At 44.2% G+C, this 23,818-nt stretch overlaps 2 protein-coding genes across 10 annotated transcripts in view; both read left to right on the top strand.

The window, feature by feature from the left end:
• LOC139059125 (histone-lysine N-methyltransferase 2C-like) overlaps nt 1–23,818 on the top strand; it is a 243,738-nt gene that overhangs the window by 76,369 nt on the left and 143,551 nt on the right. For 8 of the 9 annotated variants that reach the window (XM_070537047.1, XM_070537052.1, XM_070537053.1 and 5 more), the window contains 5 exons: nt 1,016–1,084; nt 10,093–10,288; nt 12,331–12,512; nt 13,554–13,627; nt 14,756–14,803. In XM_070537047.1, coding sequence (XP_070393148.1) covers nt 1,016–1,084; nt 10,093–10,288; nt 12,331–12,512; nt 13,554–13,627; nt 14,756–14,803 — 569 coding nt within the window. The remainder of the gene's footprint in view (nt 1–1,015; nt 1,085–10,092; nt 10,289–12,330; nt 12,513–13,553; nt 13,628–14,755; nt 14,804–23,818) is intronic. The other variant, XM_070537051.1, reaches the window with a different exon arrangement.
• LOC139059448 (uncharacterized) lies at nt 1,899–2,888 on the top strand. Its single transcript, XM_070537877.1, has one exon. The coding sequence runs from the start codon at nt 1,899–1,901 to the stop codon at nt 2,886–2,888; it is 990 nt and encodes a 329-aa protein (XP_070393978.1).

The raw sequence follows: 23,818 nt of genomic DNA on the forward strand, positions 1-23,818 counted from the left end.
GCTTCAAAAAGGCATTTGGCTACAATACTGTATATCTAAACCTCCCTATTAACCATAGGACTTGTATAGATGCAGACAGACTGGAATGTTCAGTACCGTCTCATAGATGGTCACTCAGTCTGGTTGACATCAAAAGCAGAGGAGCGCTCCTGTGCCTTCCTGCTACTGCGATGTGCGTGGTCCCAAAATCTTGCTCTTAAAGAAAGGCCTTGTTTAGGGTAGTGTGGAGGGCAAGCCTTTGGTTTTTGAAGGAAGGGCAGTCATGTGAAGAGCATGTATTTTCTCTGCAACCAAACAATGTTGGGTGAAGGGTGTTGTAGTAGCTATGAAGCAGGCCACATTATAGTTGGTTTGGTGTAATTGAAAAAATTGTTGCAAACATGTCAGGCACATAGTTATGCAGTAGAACCCCTTCAATGCGTTCTTTTTTTCCCCCAAGGGGTTGTTGGGGGCACAGAAACAGAACCTGCTGGCCAGGAAAATGCATCATGCAAATATGCGGAACCTGTTGTCAAGTTCATGTGGGTTGGGCATCAGCGATGTTATAACTGAGAAGACATATATCAGTGAGGTTGTGCTGTAATCTTATATCTTATTTAGAGTGCATATTTAATTATTGATGGCGAAATAAAGATAATTGTAAAGATACCTTTTGTATGACGCAGTTTTAAAAGGTACTAGATGTATAAGACATTTTAAAATTAATGCACTCATGTAGGTGGAAGATATAGGCATGCCTTTCATGTTGATGCCAAGTGCTGGCATGTGCAGTTTGCACTATTTCCTTGGACAGGCTGTATCGTTTGCATTCTGTGTCGCAGCACTAAATGTTTTAACGTACCTGTGAATGCGGTACAGTGTGCCGAAACAAGAATTCTTCTAGATGCCTGGTTCTAGACTGTGTGTTCTCTATGAAAATTGTTGGCATGCTCTGCATAGCATTTCACCGTATAAACTCACACAAACGGACCAACTTGCACTTGCACAAACTTACAAGCATGTACCGTGCTTTCAGGGTTACCACATATGGACAGCAAGGATGTTGAAGATGTCTTCAAGGGTGTGCTTAGCCCTGGCGACAGTTGTGAGTTACAAATTTCTTGCCTTTTGCATTTGATGCATAGCACTTATAATGTAACCATTTATAGTGCAGGACCGGCTATAATGTGGTCTTTTCCAACTCCCGTTCACCTTCCCATAGAACTCTCTGTATGGACACACTGCTTATAGTGTAGCTGCGCGAGACAACATGTCGGCTACAGTGGAACCCCTTATACAACTTTTCAGGGTCCACGCAAAAGTGTCATTTAATCAGGGCCATCATGTAACCCAACCAACAAAAGTAATGTCTGTAATCAGGGTGTCTAACAACCGGGAAAACCGGGAATTATCAGGGATTCTCGATATGTCTGGAAAACTCAGGGAATTGTCAGGGAAATTACAAAAAACGTGGTCAAATCGGGGAATGTGGCCGGTGAGATCGACAAAGTGATGAATACGATCTACGGCTCAATCTCGGAGGCCGCGTGCAGAAGCGCCGTTGCTGCACACAGCGTCCCAAACGGGCACGAATACCGCGCAGATCTCTGAGGCGGTGTGCAACAACGGCGCCGTTACACACGGCCTCCGAGATTGAGCCGTAGATCCCCGACTCCATGCATCGTAGTTCTCCGCAGTTTAATTGCCACTAAGTGGCGCCAGTAACCAACCAGCAGCAAGCGATCTAAGAGGCAACTGTCATCATCATTATCAGGTGAGTATCGCCATCTCTCCATTTTGTGGTAATATGTGACGTGCTCGTGGGTGCACTTGTGTATGTTGTGCTTTGTTCATGGTGGCGGCATTTTGATAGTTTTGTTTTGCGGTGAGGCTACTTTTGAAGACACTCGAAATTGGCGATGTCACAGTCGACGAAGTGCTCATTCAATGCTGACTGGACCAACGTCAACGTATCCGACTTCGCGAGCTGGATTAAGCCTGTGCCCAACGATGTATATAGCGCACAATGCGCAGTGTGCTGCAAGACGTTGCGCTTGAGCAACATGGGAAAAACAGCGGTGTCTAGCCACGCTGCAAGTGTAAAGCATATGAACGCCATGAAGGCGCTGGAAAGTGGCTCCCAGACACGTGTATTCTCGTTCTTCAAGCCAAGCAGTGCAGCCCTGTCAACCGCGATGACCGTCGACGAACGGGCGAAGAGTGCAGACCCCTCATCGATGCCTCTTGCTACATCAGCACCTGCACAGATCACGGTACGTGGTTTTCTGTTGAAGAAAGATGTTGCGAAAGCTGAGATCATATGGTGCATGAATGCTGTAATGACTCATGCATCCCTCCGTTCCGTGGCATCATCGGCGGCGCTCTTCCCGTTGATGTTCCAGTCTTGTGAAATTGCCAAGAAAATGCAATTAGGAAAAGACAAAGTCGGATATACTATCTGTCATGGCATCGCGCCATTCTTCCGAAAAAAGCTGCTATCAGCTCTTGCTGAAGTACCGTACATAGCTGTAGCATTCGATGAATCACTAAACAAAGTTGCGCAGAAAGAACAAATGGATGTGCTGGTCAGATACTGCGATTCGGCTGACGCTACTGTAAAAACTCGATACCCGACTTCATGTTTTCTCGGCCACACCTGTTCTGAAGACCTGACACTTGCTTTCAAGAAAGCCACAGAGGACATAAAGCACAAGATATTGCAAGTGTCAATGGATGGTCCAAATGTAAACTTCAAGTTTCTTAGATCCCTTAAGGAAGAACTCACTTGTCACGACAGTCGACAAATCCTGGAAATTGGAAGCTGTGGCCTACATGTGGTTCATGGTGCCTTCAAAACAGGCCATGCAGCAACTGGCTGGAACTTGGTAGTATTTCTGCGGAGTATTTAGAACCTTTTCAAGTCTGTTCCAGCGCGCCGCGCTGATTACATTCACATCACAGCAAGCACATCGTTTCTCAAATTCTGTGCGGTTCGATGGCTTGAAAACAGTATGGTGATTTCAAGAGCTCTTCAAGTACTGCCACACTTAATAAAATACGTGGAGTGTTCAGCTAAAGACAAGAGCAAGCCGAAGTGCACCAGCTACACCACTGTTGAGACGCTAGTAGCTGACACGATGCTGCCGGCAAAACTAGCTTTCATGCTATCAGTTGCTGAGGAATTGAAGCCATTCCTGACCGAATTTCAAACGGACGAACCAATGGTCCCCTTCCTTGCCGCAGCATTGGTAGCTGTCCTACGATCGCTGTTGGGAAGGATCATTAAGCGAGAAATTTTGCGCGCCGCTGACACGCCGTTCAAGTTACTTAAATTCGGAGAAGCCCGAGAACATCGTTTTTGTCAACTGTTTTGATGTTGGTTTTGCTGCCAAGAGCAAACTTCGAAAAGCTGCAAAACCATCTCAACTTGCACTGCTTACATTCAAGAAAGAATGCATTTCTTTTTTGAAGGTGTGCTCGCAGAAGATTATGGAGAGATCGCCTCTAAAATACAGGCTAACAACAGGAGTGAGTTGCCTGGATCCAGTCTGCGCCTTGTCAGTGGAGGTTGGCAAAAAATGACTAGCGATTGCGCTGGAAATACTCACAGAGCACCGGTGGCTGACCGGCTTAGAAGCAGAACGGGTGCACCGATCCTATGTGCAAGTCTGTTCGCTGAGCTCTGCACAGCTACTTCTGAAGAACTTTGATAGGACGGCACAGAGACTGGACACCTTGTGGTTTGAGCTGTGCTCACGGAACCATAAGGAGTTGCTTATCTTTGTCAAGATCATCCTCACCATGTCCCATGGCAATGCTGCTGTTGAAAGAGGCTTTTCTGTAAATAAAGAATGCCACAGAGAGAACCTGAACGAAGAATCTCTAATTGCGCAGAGAATAGTGTATGATGGTGTTTCAGCAGCAGGGGGTGTAGCCAATGTTGACATTACAGACAGTATGGTGGAAATGGTGCGTGGCGCAAGTATTCGGTGGAAGGAGGAGCTCAAGAAAAAGAAGCAAGACAGGCTGGATGCATCTGAGGCTGAACAAAACAGGAAAAGGGTGGCCACCCGCATCAAGGAACTCCAACAAAAGAAGCAAAGGCTCATCACTGAAGCACAGAATGAGGCGTCTCTTCTCCAGGAAGAAATTGACGCTTTAAAGTGAATAAATGTGCTCATATTCTCGCTTTGGTGCTGCAATAAACTGTTTTGTGAGAGGAATCGTCTATGTGAATTGTGCCTCTGTTCGACTCTCAAACCTTCTTCTTTAAAATTCAGGGAATTTTCATTGGAATTATCAGGGAAAACCTGAAAAATTCAGGGAATATCTATTAAGTAATTTAGTAGACACCGTGGTAATACATGGTTTGCTTACATGGCGACCGAAGTTGAGATTTGGTGTCGAGTCAACAAAACACTTTGCAGTGGCTGCGCTGCACTTGGAAAAACGAAAGAACCACCTCGATAATGAAAGTGGAGTCATGGGTGTCATGTGCAACACTCGAATTGTGACAACTTAGTTCGTGGTCTCTGTGCTTTCGACATCACACCCGCAAATCAGTCATAAAAATCAAATGAAGCACCAAACGGTGTGTCACATTTCGATCGCTGTTCTGCATTGGTTCAGTCGGGTTGGTGGCAGTGCCTCGGGAAGATCAAACAGTCGAGCAGGTTTGAAAAAAATTAGGGGTCGGGAAAATCTGTTGGCAGCTTAGGTTCGTCTATAGTGCTTTTCTTTTGTTTATGTTCATTTGTCTAGTTCATGTGAAGACCGCGAGCCCATGGACGTTAACCTTTCAGCATTTATAAACTTAAACGAATGTAAACATCCTACTCATATGCTCCAATTTTCGTATATGTGCAGCTGCTTGGTCTATGAGTGTTGCGTGTGTCTGTAGCCTTTGAATAATGTTGTTTTGGTTATAGTGTGGATATTTGTGACTTCGAAAACTTGCGTTATAACAAGCGGTCTACACTGAACTTTACCAGTACAGTACTACCGTATTTACTCGCGTAATGATTGCACCCCTAATTTTTGACGTCAAAATTTGATTTTTCTCCTTTCCAGTGTAATGATCGCACCTCGAACTTGTCGCAGCGATATGTCGTGTGCCAAGTCTAGCTAGTGATGATCATGCTTACCATCTGACGAATGCTGTCAAATGCTACGCAAACGACTCTTGGACATACCAAGTGGTCAGCACTGTAGGGTCCTCCTCCCTTGCTCTTGGGACAAAGGAACAACAACACAGTAGTGCAAACAGTCACCAGGGCATTTATTGCACCTTTCATAGATCAATGCCTGCTAGCCGAGTTGCTATCCACAAAACATGCCTATGGGCGCGCGACAAATCTGGAAGTCCGACTCACCGCGACCGCATAACGAGCGAATATGTTCGCCCCATGCTGGATCCCAATGCCTGGTTGTTCGCGCGTACGGTCACGCCAACGGTGGCGCGTTCCAAGGCGGCCACGCGAGACGGTCTCGCCGAAGCATGGGTCGGCGCACGCGCGGCTTGGCACGTCCGTACCGCTTGACGATCTCGAACCCAAGAGAGCAAGCGCCTTCCTTTCGGCGCCCAAGTAACCTCGCCTGTCGGCGGCGTTAGCAGCGCAACACTCGCGCCATCCCTCGCACTGCGCCCCAACCACATCGACCGCCGCGGGCATCACGCAGGCCACGCGGCGAAGCCGCATTACAGGACCGCGCTATGCGGGAAAAACCTCGGGATGCGCGAGAGTCGCGCATCCCCACAGCACGTACCAAAAATTTAAGCAGATGCCCCATTTCATTCCTTTCATCACTTTCTGCACTTCCATGAAAAAAAAGTTACAACCGATCTTGCATTGGCTTTATTACTTGTAGATTTTATAATGGTTTTGGCCAACAACAACAAAAAAGGCTCCTTTCGATTTTTCTCGTCTGCACTCGTGGGCATGCAAGAAATCGCGAGCAGCAACTATAGCGCCCATGTTTACACTGATGCGTTAGAACTGTACCCTATTCATACGCCGACGCTTGTAACACAGCTGAGATATTCGCCCACCCTTAGCGAAAACATGCCGTATTACGATAGTAGTGAAGAGAAATGCCGCAGTTTCCGCAGCATGCCTTCCATATGTTTCTATGTCACTGGCAGCTACGCCCACCCATCTCTGGTTCTGTCCCCTCAAAGTGGACATGGCTACGTTATTGTCACAAACTTGCCGATATTAACGATATTATTCATTACTGATATGGAAGAAACTGTTTTAATGCGCATAATATACTGAAGAGAAGAACAAAAATCGCGTTCGGCGCGTTCGGCTTGCTCCGAATCCCGGCCACGGCGGCCGCATTTCTATGGGGGCGAAATGCGAAAACACCCGCGTACTTAGATTTAGGTGCACGTTAAAGAACCCCAGGTGGTCGAAATTCCCGGAGTCCTCCACTACGGCGTGCCTCATAATCAGAAAGTGGTTTTGGCACGTAAAACCCCATAATTAATTTTTTTTTTGCTCCGCCGGCCGCCATATTTGTTTTGGTGTCTCGCACCATTGTTACAGTGGCAGCCGCCTGTTTGATGACCTGTTGTCATCCCGCACCAAACGCGGCACGAAAAAAAAGAAAGAAATATATTATTTTCGCGGGAAAGTAAGGCCGCGTAATAATCACATCCCTGAATTTGCGTCAATTTTTTTTTACAAAAAAAGTGCGCTCACTATGCGATTAAATATGGTATATATACTGGGAAGGTGCCGGGCCGATGCCAGGTGGAAGAGTCGCAGGCTCGAGACGGTATGCAACTGTGTAGGGTAGCCAGGACTGGACGGTGTGCAATGGTGTGTGGTGGTGAGGGAGAACATGGAAGTTATGTGTGCGCGGTCGGTGTGCGGGGAGTGCGCGACAGCCAACTGGGTGAGTGAAGTAATCGGTGGAGCCGCGTGCGGTGCAGTGGGACGGAACGCAAGACTGCGTGTGTGTGTGTGTGCGCCGAGGATTTTCCAAAATAATGAACGTACTTTTACTCCCAGCCTTTTACTGGGACATTAGTCATTACTGCCAACAAGGTGGAAGTAGTTAACTGATTTGATTATTGTGCCTGCTTGCTGCCTCGGGAATTGGGTTGCTATACATACGACATCATTCAAAGTGAATTTTTTTTTTTAGAGGCACTAAATAGTTAAGGGGGGACGCGGCTTCCGCATCGCAAAAAAATTGCCTAAAAATCGTTTTTTTGAAAATCACATTTTCAGTTTCTATAGCCATTTTTCTACCTGATAACCAAATATCATCACTGTAAAACACTTAGAAGTGCTCTAAATAATTCGTTCTATCAGCCAAGGTGGCGAAAAATCTCGCGGAAATCAAGGAAGAACAGCGTTTTTCAAGCCGCAATATCTCCGGAAACGGCGCGACCGAGCGCCGCCATCTTGGTCTCGTTGGAAAGCGCATTTCTTCGTCTTTAAACTTGCCGCTTCAGCGATCTCCTCCACACAGAAACAAGCTCACAAAAAGCAAATGATTGAAGGTCGTGCCGGAGTCTGCGATTGGCCGCGCCCGCCACGTGACTCGAGCGCGGTTCGCCGTTCTGTCCGGCGCTCGCGTCGTCTGCTCGGCTCTTAGCACCTCGCGAGTCTGGACGTCTCCACTCGCCGTAATCTCGACGTGTCAAGACGGGCGCTACGCGGACATCGTAGTAGCGTGGCCGATCCCTACGCTTGTGGACGTTTCCGACTCGCGGCTAAGCATTCCGAGCATCGGCGACGCGGACTTCGCGACCAAGATTCACGCGCGGAATCCTCGGGCATGCGGCTAAGCCTTTCGGCACTCGGTGTTTCAGAATTTGTGACGAAGCACATCGCGCACGCAATCCTCGGACACGCGGCTAAACATTTCGCGCATAGGGAGTCTCCGACTCGGCGATCACGCACATCGCGCGCGGACTTATCGGACCCTCACCTAAGCCTTTTGTGCGTCGGCGCCTCCGACTGCGCAAATAAGCGCATCGAGTGTCGACTCCTCGAGCCCGCGACTAGGCATTTCGCGCGTCGGCACCTCGGACTGCGCGAATAAGCACATTGCGCGTCGGCTCCTTGTATCTGCGGCTAGGCATTTCGCACATCGGCACTTCGGACCCGCAACCAAGCATATTGCGCGTTCGCCCTATTATCATATTGTCACGATAGCTCGTAACAATATATATCATACCACCCCTTCATAAAGAGAACCTCATCATGAGCTCTGTTCACTAGGCCCCTTGGACTGGCACAGACACCTGGCAGCAGAAGTGATCGAGTCATCATACAAAAGTAAAATTCTGGAAAGCACCTAGCAGCTGCATATCTATCACTAGCTCTCAGATCCTAAGTTCTACAGCCATTGTCAAGTAAAGATTACTTGGGAGGCTGCTGACACTCAGAGCTTTCATTCAGTAACATGGTCGATTCTACCAAAAAAGAAAAAGCCTCACTGATCGTACTGGAGATAACTATCAATTGGGCAGCCTGCGGGTACAGGCTGCCGGAATGTACACTGGAACTATATTCATGCCCACAAAGAGTTCTGCATGTCACTTGATTTGAAACCTAGGCACCATGCTCTGTGTAGAGCAGCAGCAACAAAGAATGCCCTATAAAAAGAAAAAAAAGGGGGGGGGGGGAGCAGACCAGAGGCCACATGTATAAGAAGCCCCACATCACAAAACAACCCGAAGACTACAAATTTGGTGCCTTTTAGAGAACTGTGTTTTCTCAAAAGTGTGTTTCTGCCTTTCTGCTCAGTTTGTGGAGCTGATTTCTGTTTTACCGTTTAACATATTTTGACTCCGTTTTCTTTTTTGTAACATTCCTTGGGCTGCAGTGTAGGTCGTGACATTCTCACTTTCTTATGTTGTCCCTTTGTAAGTTTACGATATGGCTATTCGTCTACCCTGAAAGTGTGCTTGATGTGAAGGCAACACAAAATATGGTACTCCAAAAAATTTGTGTTGCGAAAAAAAAAAAATGCAAGAATGTCACGACCTTGAGCACGCATTTAGCTATGCAGTCAATACTTAACAAGCCTTCTATCACGTTTAAGTTCTCCAGGCTCTCCAGAAAGTAAGAGGGAGAAAAATTCTGCACAATAAAATTGAATAAAATGTTCTCAAGATATCGCCCTGAAACATTTATGGAAGCATCAGGGAGACATTCTAAACATCTGTGCCAATTTTGATCGAAATCCATGAAGAAATAAGGAAGTTAATTTTCAAAGCCACGTCCCCCCTTAATGAGAATTCTGTAGATGCTGTGTTTGAAAAGTACTGCCATTTTTTCAGGCATGTGACTTGCTCCCATGTAGAAGCCGCACCACCATTTATAGCCCTTGGGTCGATGGAGGTGAAATACAAAAACGCTCATGTCCCATGCATTGGGGGCAGGATAAGGATCTCCTGGTGGACAGAATTATTCTGGAGTCTTCCCGCTACGTCGCGACTCATAATCAAATCATGGTTTTGGCACGTAAAACTCCATAATTCAATTCAATAGCCCTTGGAAAAAAAAAATTTGCTGATATAACTACAAATAATAAGATATTTTACAACTTGGAAAAATCAGTACCACACACTTATAAGCGTGAAGCACGTATAGAGAAACATTTATATAGAAAGTCTCAGTCATCAGTCTTCACTCCTGCCCCTTGTGCACAGCAGCGTGATGCAGCTTCACAGCAATGTGTTGTGCATTGCTGTGAAGCCGCACTTCTAAGTGGGATTTCTTTTATGTATGCTGCACTTTTGTTCAGTGTTCAAGTTCAACAGGGTTATATAAAGGACTGGCTGGTTGATTTTACTTTATCTTGGGTCACTGCCCTTATTACTCACACAGAGTCTGAGGCTGAGGTAAGACAAATAAGACCTGTTTAGTTGCGAGGCTGCGATTTGGTAACATAGGATGAAATACTAACGTCTGTTCCACTGTAGGGCGTGGTAGAAATCCTGTGTTTTGTGTGTCTTGTGTTGTGTCATGTATTGTGTCAGTGTATGTTGCAGCTTGTGTTATGTTCATTGTAATGGAGGCAAGCAGTTCGTTCTCTTGAGAAGCACTCCTGCCTCGACCGTGTTAGCAAACAAGTTGACGGCCTCCCCAGGTGGACCACCCGAGAGTGTGGGCTCCATGGGTGCTTCGGCCGCCAGCATGTCGCCCCTGCCGCAGCAGCAGCACGGTGCCTCGGGATCGCGACCTGCACCCGTGATGCAGAACCCGCTCACTCCGGCCAGCTCCCACAGCGTGGGCTCGCCCTTCAGCATGCCGTCCCCATCACCTTTCCCCATGGAGTACGGCAGGTGAGGACGGCTCCCTGTGGACTGGGTTTTTTTTCGTGCACTCGTGTACATTCTCACAATGTAGTGACGGTGGAGGACCAGTTAGTGCCAAAACTGCAGCTCGAAAATCTGACTGTTTATTGGGTGAACTTGCGCCGAAAAATTTATTGGGCGAACTTTTTGCTGGAAAACGCCAAGTAACATAAAAAGCACAATGCTAGCAGTGAGTTAGTCAGTCATCTAAAAGTGATCTATGGTACAAGTGCGTTGGCCATTTATACATGACTTATCATACATTCCAGTGTAATCTCTAAGGGAGTGCTATGTGTCGTCCCCTCTGCTTCTTCAAGTATTTTTCGCTCTGTTTGCTGAATTATGCCAGTGTAATCACTGGTGCTTACATACCATATATACTTGTGTAAGGACCGCACAATTTTTTCAAGAATCTTGGCTGGGTGAGGGGCCCTTCCATGAATCAGGCTGATCATGGCCTGCTAAAGGTTCGTACTGTTTCTGCAACTGTAGCAGAGGGTGAGAGAAGTGCAGATGACATAATGTTGCAGTAAACGACCTCAGATGCCAGCTCATCGCCCCTGGCCAATGCTGACCCAAACAGAGCTCCCCTCTAGAGGCGGAATGCCACTGATCTGTCTGGAAAAACTGACAGCACAGCTGAGACGATGCACCACACAAAGAAACAATGGGGCACTGCCACCGGCCTGAGTGGCATCGACAGAAAAGCTGCTAGCATCATCTAGTGGCAGTAGAATTAATTTTGCTTTCTGGCGGTACGTTATGAATTTTTTTCAAAAGCTTTTCCCTCCAAAGTTGGGTTGCTACCCTTACACGAGTAATAAATATATTCCTGAACGTACAGCACTATTCCCGTTGCGCACGCAATTTGATTCGACAAGATTATTTCGCTGTAGGATTGGCGACAACATTTGGAAAAGTTGCTATACATGTAGGCATGTCTTATGTTAAGCGATAAGATTGTAGCTGTTGTTTCATGGGGAAAAACTGTCGCTGAAGAATAGATAAAAAATTTGTGTGTGTCGAGGTCACACTCGAACCTCATTATAATGAAGCCGCAACCAATGTGAGAATAAATTCATTATATCCAATGGTAATTATGTTGAAACGTTCATTGCATACTGCTCACAGTGAGACAATTCTAAAATTTGCTTCGTTATATCTGATAATTCATTCTATATCAGTGTTCGCTATTTGAAGCTTGATTATATTGCATAATGCATAACCAGAGTAACAGCTAATGTCAGGAAGCTTACTCTTATACACAAAGGAGTTCATGGGAATCACTGTCTTAATTAAGAAGAAAGAAGCAATTTACACAAATTTCATTTGTAGATTACGAGGAGCTTTTCGAGCTTCTGGCGGTTGCAGTCACAGCCCAATGGGATGTTTTTTCCCCCCCTAACTGTTGATAGCTGGATATTTTTACTATTTCAACTATTCAGACATCATGAAGCTCAGATCAGTGACCCTTTAGTGTATGTTAAAAGTAAAAGTTCAGGAAGAGATTACAGTTTTTAAGCTTTCTCAGCTTAGGGTAATAAGGCGAGGAAGATTGTTTGATCAGCACTTGTTTTCAAGATAAGCGGACAGGACAGTTCACATCACGGGTTAGAGTCATGGATTCTAAGCTGAGGAAACATTTTTCTGGGTAGGCTTTCTTTTTTTAATAGCAGAGTTCAAGAAAAAAACCTCTTAGAAAATGAAAATAGCTTAGCTATTTTTAATGCCACATAGTATGGGGAAGCTTTAGTTTAAAAGTTTGTTTATAAATCAAGCTGCAATTATTCATCCAGTAGGTTGCAGTGCAAAGTCGGGCAGGTTTTATTTTAAAATGGACTAAAGGCAAACAGCAACAAGACATCCGGTACGATTTGCAGTGCAAATATTGATCACCGTAACAATGTGTATGCGAAAATTTAAAATTGTTGCCATAGTAGGAAAGTCCCCCCCCCCCCCCCTTTATTTTAACGTACTATTTGGCTTCAGAAGCCAAGTCTTCCTGTAATTGCTGTCCTATTGGAATGCAGTCCTCAGCTCTCTGAACCGCCCCCAAGCCCTTGGATGGACCCTGATGCCGACCTGCCATCCTCGGGAGGCCATAAGAACATCCTCAAATGGGAGGGTGACGAGGCCCTGGGAGCTGGGGCCACTATCTCGCCCGTTCTCTATGCCAATCTCAACTGCCAGAGCCTGCGCTTGGAGTACCCAAGTGAGTGCCCGTACATTCCTGCTGGTGCTACACTCTGTTGCCATTTACACATTTCTTTTCTTTCGTTTTGTACTCGTGCTCGTAAGAGCACAGGCTCTCTCTTCGCTGGTGTAGATTTTACCCACATTGCGCAGAACAGAACTGCTGCAGCGTAAGTCTTTGCCCCACGTAGGCTGGTCAGCACTGAATTAAATTCTGGGGTTTTACGTGTCAAAAGTGCAGTCTTATTAGAAGGCACGTCACAGGGAGGGTACCAGTAACATAGAGTAATTTTGACCACCTAAATTTCACCCCCCCCCCCCCCCCCCCCCCCGTTGAAATGTGGCCCGGTACCATGCCCCGTATTGAACTCGCGACTTCGAGCTTAGCAGCGCTAGTGTTGCAATGTGGGCTTGTGGGTATATTATCTTGGAATATTAGTGTAGCACATAAAGACAAGGACAATAAAAGACACTGTGCCTTCGTAGCGCCATGCCTGTGTGTTCATTTGCTTTCTCATATTCTTGTCTGTATGCACCACACTAGTATTCTCAGCAGCGGAACACCATAAGCAACAAGCTGCTGTTAGACTGGTCAGCATCTTGGGGTAACATGGGGCTGTAAAAATGCTGTTTAAGCTTTGTCAATTAGTTGGAAAATTCGGGGCTGCTGAGGAGATCATTACTTAAACATGTAATTGAGCACTATATAATGCTAAGAGTGCTGAAGCAATGGGAAGCATAGATGAAGTGAACTTTCTCTCTCTCTTACAGTGATTGTTGTTTTGATGCTTTTGAGTGGCAGAGCAAGCTAGGAAGTGAAACATCCTGCACCCTTTTTCTCATTGATGATTTGATTAAAAAGAATGGTCGGGATTGCAGTGGCAACCGGTAACAGCATGGCGCTGGTACCTGTAGGCTCACAGGTAGAATGGGGTAAAACTAAAGAACTTAATAGACAGTAGCTTCAGTAAGAGAAAACCTTTCTAGTGTTTGCAACAGCTATGGCCCGCAATGTGTGCAGCCTAACTCAACATACGTTTTTGTTCTTGACTCGCAACAGGCTGGGTTGAGCGATCCAAACAGATCGCAAAGATTTGGAGAAACCTGCCTCCCGAGAAACGACAGCCGTACCTTGTGAGTCGCTCACCTTTTGTGGTTTGCCATGCATATTCTATTTTTTATTTGCATTGCCTCTACGTTGGACAGTATTCTTGCACACTTTGTACTGACAAGCATGTGGCAGCTATTTTGGGAGGGCTACACAGTCGTGAAACTGTACCTGTGCTTGTGTTAAGCATCTTAACCTTGTTGTTTGTAAGTGGTGCCGTGAAACTGCTGAAAGATGTGGCGTGACATTTTTGGGAGGCAATGTAATGGACTGTTTATATTAATGTAGAGACAGATATTGAGTGGGAACATTTTTTATTCATCTGATCTGATATGACTGAAAAAGAAAAGTAAACGTGATAGTGGTAAAAGAGTTGCATGCAAATAGCTGTGCACATTGGTTTTGCATTATAACCGTGCATTGTACTGTGTTGTAGTGCTCCTAATGATAGCTTTGCTAAATGTCAATGCACTTTTTCTGTAGTGTTGGGTGTTCAATTCAAGTAAATAATTTTTTGCTAGTTAAAGCTGCTGAGCACTCAACCCCTTTGTGTTATTGTGGAAGCCCTATGAAACCTAAATGGAAGCAACTTGGCAATAATTCGAGCATAACAACAATGAATCTAACAAAAAAATCAATAAAAAGAGAAACGCCTTCCAAGAAAATTGTACGTTGTTACATCTTTATCACAGACAAGCCTTTAGATTTACCGATTTTACATTTCTTTTTAATTGCCAGCCATATTTTCTCATGTATTCTTTAAATTTGTTTATCCAGAAGTTAACAAGCGAAACAAGCCAGCATTGCTATGCATAACCAAAATACTGCATCCCCCAGTTGCCAGATTGCAGCTTTCACACAGTGTGAGCACAGATGACCACCACACCAGTGTCCTCGAATGGCACTCCTCGGCTGCACTGTATGCCCAAACATCCTTTGCTTCTGTTGATTGTTGGCTGTTCTTTTGACATTGTTTTTTCCCTTTTTGTCAGCGCATTTCCTGCTGCTGCTATTGCTGCTTCTGTTGACTGTTTCTCCCCCCTATGCCACACACCACCTCTCAAATCACTTGGTTTCACTTGTGTGGCTACCACCAGTAAAAGGGGTGGGATTGCATTTGTGATTGTCATCGTTTGGTGTATCCCTCTTTGTAGCAAAAAGCGAGAGAAAACCGGGCGGCCAGTCGCATTCAGAAGTCACAGGCATGTATCGTCCGCTTCTTTGTGTCCTCTTTTTTTTCTCTCTCTCTCCTTTGTCTCTCTGCCAAGGTGGGCAAACATTGAAAGCCTGTCTCGAGTGGGAATGCGCGAAGGCGACAAGGTTTGCGAGACATGCTGCAAAGGCTTGCTTTGCTTTCCTTGGGTGTGGCCTGGTGGCCGGCAGTCGTGATTTAGACAAAACATTGCGTAAATAAATGAGGCCAGTATAATAAATTGCCTCTCTTGGATCAGCTGGCTCGTTCATGCTTGAATTTCACGCACACATGGCATTTCATGGTGTATATTGTTTTAATAGCATTATCTGGGTGCATTACTTGCCGATTTCATTCAAAATAGATTGAGAGCATTTGATGCCTGCACAGTGCAAAATGAAAAAAAAAAGAGAGAAAATTTTCTCAGTGACAGAATAGGTCTCTCTGTCATGGTTATGGTGAGACATGCAGTATGCTGCGTTTTGCTACAACATTAACATATGATATCGCACCACTGTTCCTTTCACATAGGTGATTACTTTTTCGGCCCACGTCACTGCATTTGATGTGTACGTAGTTCTAATTTATTCTGTCTGTAATGGGCCACGTGGTGCTCCCAAATATGATGCTAATGAGAGTACGCCATGAAATGCTCGAGTGCTGATTACCAAGTGGCATAGCCCACTGACTTGGTGCCAATCTTCTTTGTTTGTTTACTCAACATCCGGTAGTATGATGATAAGCACAAAAAGAAGCATGCTAATATGTGCCAGATAGCCTGCTTAGATGGCAAGGAAATTGTGCTCTTGCCATAACAGGTAAGGAAAACTGAAAGCCCCTATCTATAAGAGAGAGCTGTGTATTGCAACAGGCTGTAGGCATAAATTTGCTGGTGCTAAAGATTTCTTTGGCCAAACTTTCATTTTATCTATGTTTTGTTGTTGCTGCCAGCAGTCCCATTCCCATTCAGGAACTTTCAATATTTGCTCACTTACTATATTTTTGTTTTTCCCCACCTTGTTGAGTAATGTTATGTTTGCTGTTCTTGTTTTTTGCACCAGCCGTGTTGTAGTCTTTTGTGATTGTATCTGCAGTGCTTACAATGTTCTTGCTGCTTTTAAATGAGACTTAGTGGGCTTTTTTTCTACATAGTAGTGCAAATAAGCTCTTACTCCTTCAAGCTCGGTAGTGAGATTTCCGAGTGAAAAAATAGCTCTCAACTTGTATTTTTAGAAGATTTTGTGCAGTGAGGGAATGCAGGAGCTAATTACTATGCGGCGACATGCAGTTGTAACATTCATAAGCTTCTAGGGCACTGAAAGTGATGCTAAAGCAAGAATGCAAAGTTAGTGTAGACTGGTAGAATAATTTTCCTAAATTTGTATCTGTGTCTGGCCATTGTAAACAAAGAGGATTGACAAAAAATGTCCCACAGCGTCTTACTGTATGTGACTTGTCACATAGAATAGAACAATATGTAAATACGGCAGACTTCCGTTACTTCGACTCCGGTTAATTGGATTTTTTGGTTAATTTGATCCTAGCCGAAAGTCTCGGCCAGCACCTATGCATTTCTGTGAGCCCAAACTTTCGTTATTTCGATCTTAAAATTTGCCTTTGCCGTATAATCTGAAGTTTACCAGTCCCGACAGTGACCCCATTAGTGGCCCCTTTAGGGCAGCGTCTGTCTCGGTGGAGCTTAGGGGACAGCGAATGTTTGGAACACATGTCATCTCCCATCGAAAACGCCTATCTTGGGCCTGCCCTAGGAAGATTTTCAAGCAATAACAGTAGCTCGCTATGTCTGATTATAATATTTATGGCTTTCTTTCCTTTTTTTTTTTCTCGCGAACATTGAACTGGCAACTGCCTGCACAATCGGACAAAGTGCAAAAACCGACACAAATGATGCAAAAACCAACGCGTACGTATTGCGTGAAAGCTGATTTCAAGAAACCCAAACCATGCAGTGAAGCTGACTTTAGGAAACCGGCCATTGTTTTGCAACACATATTAAACCTTTGCCTATTTTTTTTTGCTAAAAGATTTGTTGTGCGTTAAATTGCTACTCTATTTAGGAGATTTAGTGTTATATTTACGTTAGTTTTCTACTTTGGACACATAGTAAAGTGGTGTTCATTAGATTCGAGGGCATGTTAGAATTGGAGGAAGAATACTGCCCAGGAATAAGTGGTATGTTTTGGCATTTTTCTGCACTCGTTTAACATGACCCGCAGGACAATTCGATCACGTTCGTCGGTCCCGTCAGGATCGAATTAACGGAAGTCGGCTGTATATGAAAGGCCAGTCGAAGGAATTTAAATGCGACTTAGCCATTGTGTCATTTTGATTTTGCATCATTTTCTGGCATATCATGCATGCCCTCTGCACTGTCGGTAAAAACAAGCTGTTTGATATCATAGAAGTTTAATTTACATTTATACCTTAAAATTGTATGCTGAAAACACGCGAAAATTTTGAGGTTGCTGAATGCACAGTTTACAGAGCAGGTGGGGATGAGCTCTTTTATTGCAATTTCATTTCGCTTTGCTGCATACCATGCTCATCACATGTTGAGTATGCCTTGAGTTGCATTGCTGTTGCCCCAAGCTTTGCCTCTGCAGGAAAATAAGAACAGCAGTTCTAAGCCTCGTTTTAAATGCACCTCATTGACATTTGGGGGAAAAATAATTTCAAAGCTGGATAATGCAATTGCTAGCCGTGCCATTGATGTGGCCACTAATAGTTGTGCAACGTGCCTTGGGACAAAGCGTCTGTTAGGTGGCTTTTCTGTGGCATGAAGTGCATCTGCCCTGTTGCTTTGAGGTGCTGTCACTTGCATAGCCTCAGATGGCTGCTTGCTCGCGCCATGGCCAAGTCTTGTCCGATGCGCAATGTGGCACAGCTCCTTGTTTGCGCACATGTACCCGCAGAACGTGTTTGTTTTGCATGGCACTCGCAACACCTGTGCAAAGGTAAACCATTTAAAGGAACCCTTGTGAAGCACCTTTTGTGAAAGGTGTATTACGTGTCTGGAACAGTTAGTCTCAAATACCTTTTCCAATGAAAAGCTTTCAAGTGTACTTATGTAAGGGGAGTTATCGGCACTCGAATGCGGCCCCTCTCACAGCCTTAGGACCTTGCACTACTTTTTGTTCCTACTGCTCATGAAGCTCTTTGGTTGTGCCACTATGCCCACATGGTGCAATGACTGCCGTGCCTATCATCTTGCCTAGCTTTGGTACTTGACATTCCAGGGTTCTTGGAGGCCATAGCGTAGGCACAGTAGCATTGTGCCCTGTCACCAGATGACAGCAATGTTCTATTGGTAAAATTAGAGCAAAATTTTTAGTGTTGAAGAACGGCTAAGGAACATGGATGAAAAGAAAGGGCCAGCTAAAGTGCGCAAGTATCTGTACCTGAAAAGCGTGGACACAGAATGGAAAAAGAGGTCAAGAAAGTTGGCAGCCAAGTACAGAGTAATTGAAAGTGTACATAGACAACTGGAAATCGTAAAAAATAAAAGTGAGGGAAAGGGTTATGGTAAATTGGATACAGAAAGAATGAAAAAGAAAAAAAGATTATGGAGATTCACAAAAACGTCAAGCGACAAATCGGGAAGGAAGATCTTTATGATAAAAAAAAATGGGAATGCCTTGCTATTTGGAGCCTGAGCTGGCTTGCCTGAGGGCAAGAACATACCGGAGCAAATGTGTTCCACGGGATAAGTCGTGTGCTGCAAAGAAAGACCTGAAATAACTCTGCACATTGTAGTAGATTGCCAATATATTCACCCAGCGAGACCCGTACGGAGTGTGCACCTTACAGAAGTGTTGTGATTCAAAGGAGATGAAAGGTCAGCAGTTGAGGTAAGAAAGACACGATTAGAGTATTGGTGGAAAACGAGCAGAGAATGATAGAAATGGAGTCATCGCAAGCATAGGTAATGGTACGATATAGGGATATACTAGAGGTTTGGATATAAAAGTTAAGATCAGTCTAGTTAAGGTGGCAAATGTAGGAAAACCTAAATAAATAGAGCAGGCTAGGTGACAGGTTACTATATGTATCCACCCCTCTTCAAATAGGATGCCAATAAACATCACCATCATGAGGCTTCTTGTCCTTGCGTCTGTCTGGAGGCACTGTTTAGTCATAACGTCTATGTCGATCTCATAGTACTTGTGTGTGTAGCTGTCTGATAGTATCAGGAAAATGTGGTGTGGATTTCAAAAAAGAAGGAGCAGAATGTTTCTTGAGCAAAGCTTTAGGCTCCGTGCTGCGTGCACAGGAATGTTATGTGGCTTGGTTGTCCATGGTAGCACTTCTAGCAGATGAATAAGTTTATTTACTCCATTTGTGAAGTGTTACAGGGCCCGTTTATGAAAAATTCATCTCTATATATGCTGGGGTGGATTTTGACAGACGTAGCCATGGCTATAACAAAGTGTTAGTAAGATAAGGAGCACTGCATCATATTTTAGCGCATGTAACCTGCACCAAAAGTTGAAGTGTAAGTGTAAAGTGCTTTCATACGCAAATCTTGCCTTTGCATGTGGCCTCACAGCAACATGTGGTGCACTGTCCCGGATGCGCATTTGGAGGTGAAATTTGAGCAAAGCTGCATTGCTTTTCAACAAAGAACACTAGGTGAAAGCTGTCATGACTAAGCCTGTTAAGCTTAATTATTTCTGGAGCTTTGCTTGGTGCCAACAAATATGCCAGGTTGCTTTTCCATAACATTTTAAACATCACTTTATGTTGGTTGTGTGCAGGCGTAGGTTACAGGCACACTAATGCTTCATGTTTGATTAGCCTCAAGTGACAGCAAAAGCTCTTACCACTGCCTATATTTGTCTCAATACGTCTTTTTTTACCTGAAAGGCATTGACTTTAGGGTAGGGGTGTGTGAATAGTACAAACATATTCACATGCGAATCGGATGCAAATACAATTATCCCTGTGCGACTGGTTTGATAGCTGCATAGCAAAGCATGGAGTACCGTATTTACTTGAGTGATATGCCGAGTTCATCACGATGCTGCAATTAAAAGGAAAGCTATCACGTGTGCGAAGACGGACCGAAATGGGGCTGCATCACAAGCATTCGGAGCTCCCAAAACTTGTGTGCGGGACTGGCGCAAACAGGAGAGGCGTTCTACACCAGTGGCTGCTACGTACAGCACCTGCACGGCCCCTATCTTGAAAGCGATCTGCGATGGAGACCAAAGTCTACACATTTAGGGGTACCGTGCTGTGTTCTCCTCGCTTAGTTCGGATAGAAGCGAGAGGCTGCACAAAGATGAATTCCCTTGCTCCTGCTACCGCACTTCCTCGCTCCAACGTTTAAAGAGTTTCCGCAGTCATTGAGGGAGACTTGTGCATGTTTGCTTGTGCGCACATGACACCACGCTTGTTAATTTAGTTAGTAAGCAAATGCTTAAAAGTTTATACGGCTGATAAAACTACTATCCTTACTTTTCGTATAGCTGTCTACTAATTTGCTATCGTAATGGATGCTTCGCCTTTCGGGTGAAACTGCAACTTCCTTTATTTTTCACAACAATAGTGCATTGGGAGTAAATCTTTTGTTTTTTTCCAAATGAGAGAAAGTTGTATTTCTGTATGAAAGAATGAGGTGCGCGGTACTGTAAAGGAGTTTTCTTTCTTTTAGGTCACAGCAAATGGGCGCGCGTTACAACCAAGAGCGCTTTTTTTTTCTTCTTTTTTCGGGTCGCGGAAAACGGGTGTGCGTTACAAGCAAGGGTGCGTTAGAATTGAGTAAATACGGTACTCATTGCAGTAACTCTGTGGCTGTGGCATTCTGCTGCCAGGTGTGAGGTCATGGAGTCAAATCCCAAGCCACAATGCAGATTGAATCCTACAGAATTTTGATTAAACTTTCTGCGTTTATGTATTTCAGTGTGCTAATTTAATATAATCATTCAGTTTTCTTGCATAGTAAATACCTTCTTAGAAGTTAGAAAAATCCAGTTTTCTGCATAACTTGCTTGGAGGTGAGCTATTTACAAAACTATATATGGTGTAATAAAGATTGACATACGAAAATGATGTTGAATGTTCTGAGTTTGACAGTGCTACAAGGATGAATGCTGCAGACTGATTAGAGCTAAAGTTATGTCAAACTTTTAAAATTAATAACCCATATTCTAATGCTAGGACAAACTATTACTTTTTTGAAATATCTGTAATTTTTTTTCATACTATAGGGCTGCTGTACTCTTGAATTGTCTACCTTTCTGACAAAGTATAATTATTGCAATAAGAAAAGTACAACTAGAGATATTGTCACTCCAAAACTGTGACGCCATCAGAAATACTGTTAAAAAAAAAGAGGAAAAGCATTTCACAGCATGTTCATGGGGATTATGGCAAATGCTGAATCAATCAGGGATGATACAAGGATCCATTCAAGTAAGAATAAATGCTTTACACCAACCTGGAGCAAAGGAAAAAAGATATTAATAGAGGGTAAGAGGGTAATAATAATAGGGGGTAATATTAAGATAATATTGATACCCTTAATAGATTTAGGTGCGCATTTAAGACCATGAAATGGTGGGAACGGGTCCAGAACATGCCACTACAGCCTACATTGAAGCTTTTTGATCATAAACCCATAAATATTGCAAGAAATAAGAGTGTATAAAAATACAAAGGAGTAAAATCTAGGGTGTGCACATTCTACAGTAAATCAAGAGGTCAGCGAGCTGAATTTTACCTGAAGTGTCAGAACACTTAGGCTTAGCGTGAAAGCAAGTTGTTACTAGTTTAAAAGCAAGAAACATTCCTTGGAAATTATTGGACTTGGTTTTACTGTTTTTACTCATTTTTGCCTGCCTGTCTTATTCATTCAAGTGACAGCTCGTGGTTACAAATAGCACACAGGAATCAATTGTAACACCTGTTGGCATGAATGTTGCAGCATTCTTGTTTGATTTGATGTGGCTGCTAATAAGGCAGGAGTAGAACTCAAATTGAGAAGCCTAGGTTACTAGTAGGGAAATAGTTTCGGAGCCTCTTGCTTTAAACGGCTTCTCCCAAATCAAACCAACAAACGTGACCAGGATTGCAGTAACATGTAAACTGTGTGATGAGACTCAAATCAACGTGGACATTTAAATTATAGTTCTGAGTATTATAAACAATGTATTGGCACATGGAGGTGTTTGCTATGAGTGCACTGTGCTATGCTATTCATTACTGTATCGCTGTTGTATTCCTTCCATTGTAAACTGTCTAGATGGTACGTCTTGCTGCTTTTGATTTCCTGCAGAGGCAACTGTGCTCTTAGTAAATGTAAAGGCTCCGGACAAATTTAATGCTAGCATTTCCTAACATAGTCTCTTGGTGTACTTGGGAACGAAAAATGAATAAAGGTAGGCAAAAAATGTTTACAGTTAGCCAGCCAATAGGCACATGACCACTACAGCATTTGTTCAAGCTATGAGCTCTACTTGTAAGCCAAAACAACATATGGTGTTTTATACATTTTCTATGGTCTGTTTACCTTTGTGTATAGTTGTGTGCCTGTTTTGCTCACTGTATCATGGAGTTCTATGGATTTACAGTTTAGCTGTATTGTTACATTGCTAACATGTCTATCCTTAGTTTTCACTCTCGCATTTATCAGTTCATTCAACTTAGGCTTGAACAGAATAATCTCATTGTGCCTATTATTTTGCTTTCAAAAACCCTAGCAACAGACTTATGGCGTGTGCAGTCTTGTGATAACTGTTGCTGAATTAGTTCATTTGTTATTGTGCATCGACAATCCTTTAAAAAGAAATGTGCACTGGACTGCAAAGTTGGGGCAGATGAGCGCTATCATCTCGAATTCTTGGTGCAGCAGTGAACGCAGTTTTTTGCATTATGTCTGCAGTAAAATGCATGCAAGTACAGTAGCCGACCGATTTTTCGGGCTCCAGAAATTCGAACTTGATGGATGTTCCAGACTTCAAAAATGTACCATCAGGATTCCCATAGAGCTAATGCATTTTTGCGACTGATTTTTCGGACAACATAGAGCCAGCAGTTCGATTTTCCGGACAAAATTTACCGTGACGGACCAGCGCTATGAGTCAGGGAGGACGCCATTTTGAATTTTGAACCTGACTTGCTTCGAATCAGACTTGAAGTTGTTTGGATCAGTATAGTAATTTGATTAGCACATATAAGAAGCGCCCAAATTCATGGAGCAATGGTGGTGCCTGTTATAAGAAAACCCTATTTTAAAGGCCATGCTTTTGCCTGTAGCCTGCGGTGGAAGCGATTTTGAGAGCCAGAAATTGGTCATGTGCGGCCAGTTTGGGACACTACCTATGAACTCCAGGTGATGCTCACAATAACCGCCGTCATCATCAGTTTTGCCTTGGAGTCGTAGGTGGCGTCACGCACTTTTTCGTCCAGCAGTGATCCGCCGGCTCTTATCCAGTACAGTGCAATTGAAATCATCGCCTGCCATGACTAGCCACCGTACAATATATCATTGCTATTTCAGTGTGTTGCGGCTGTTCATTCAGCGTAACACCGACATGTTTTCAACGCCATGGCCCCTGCTCTTTACCCGCCTCCACTGAATGTGTTGAAGAAGCGTGGAAAATATTCAACCGTGACATTGGACAAGAAGGCCGCCATTGTCAGGCTTACCGAGCAAGGACGGACCCAAGTCGACGTCGTGAGGGAGTTTAATATCTCCAAACAGACCTTGTCTAATTATGTGAAAAACGAAGAAAAGAGCTTGTCTGCAGTCGACCAGTCGCACTTCAAAACTACAAAAATGACCGGAAAGGACAATATCCGAAGCTTGAAGAGGCTCTGCAGCTGTGGTTGAAAGGAGTCCTAGCAAAGAACCTCCCCATTTCGGGCAACATGCACAGGCAGAAAGCTGAGATGCTCGCTTTGAAAATGAGCATTCAGGACTTCAAGTTCACTGATTGGTGGATCTGTGGGTTTAAGAAAAGGCACAGAGTCTCTTTCAAGAAAGATTGCGGGGAGAGAGGTG

Source organism: Dermacentor albipictus, chromosome 4 (genome assembly GCF_038994185.2).
Source record: "Dermacentor albipictus isolate Rhodes 1998 colony chromosome 4, USDA_Dalb.pri_finalv2, whole genome shotgun sequence".
Classification (NCBI taxonomy): Eukaryota; Metazoa; Arthropoda; class Arachnida; order Ixodida; family Ixodidae; genus Dermacentor; species Dermacentor albipictus.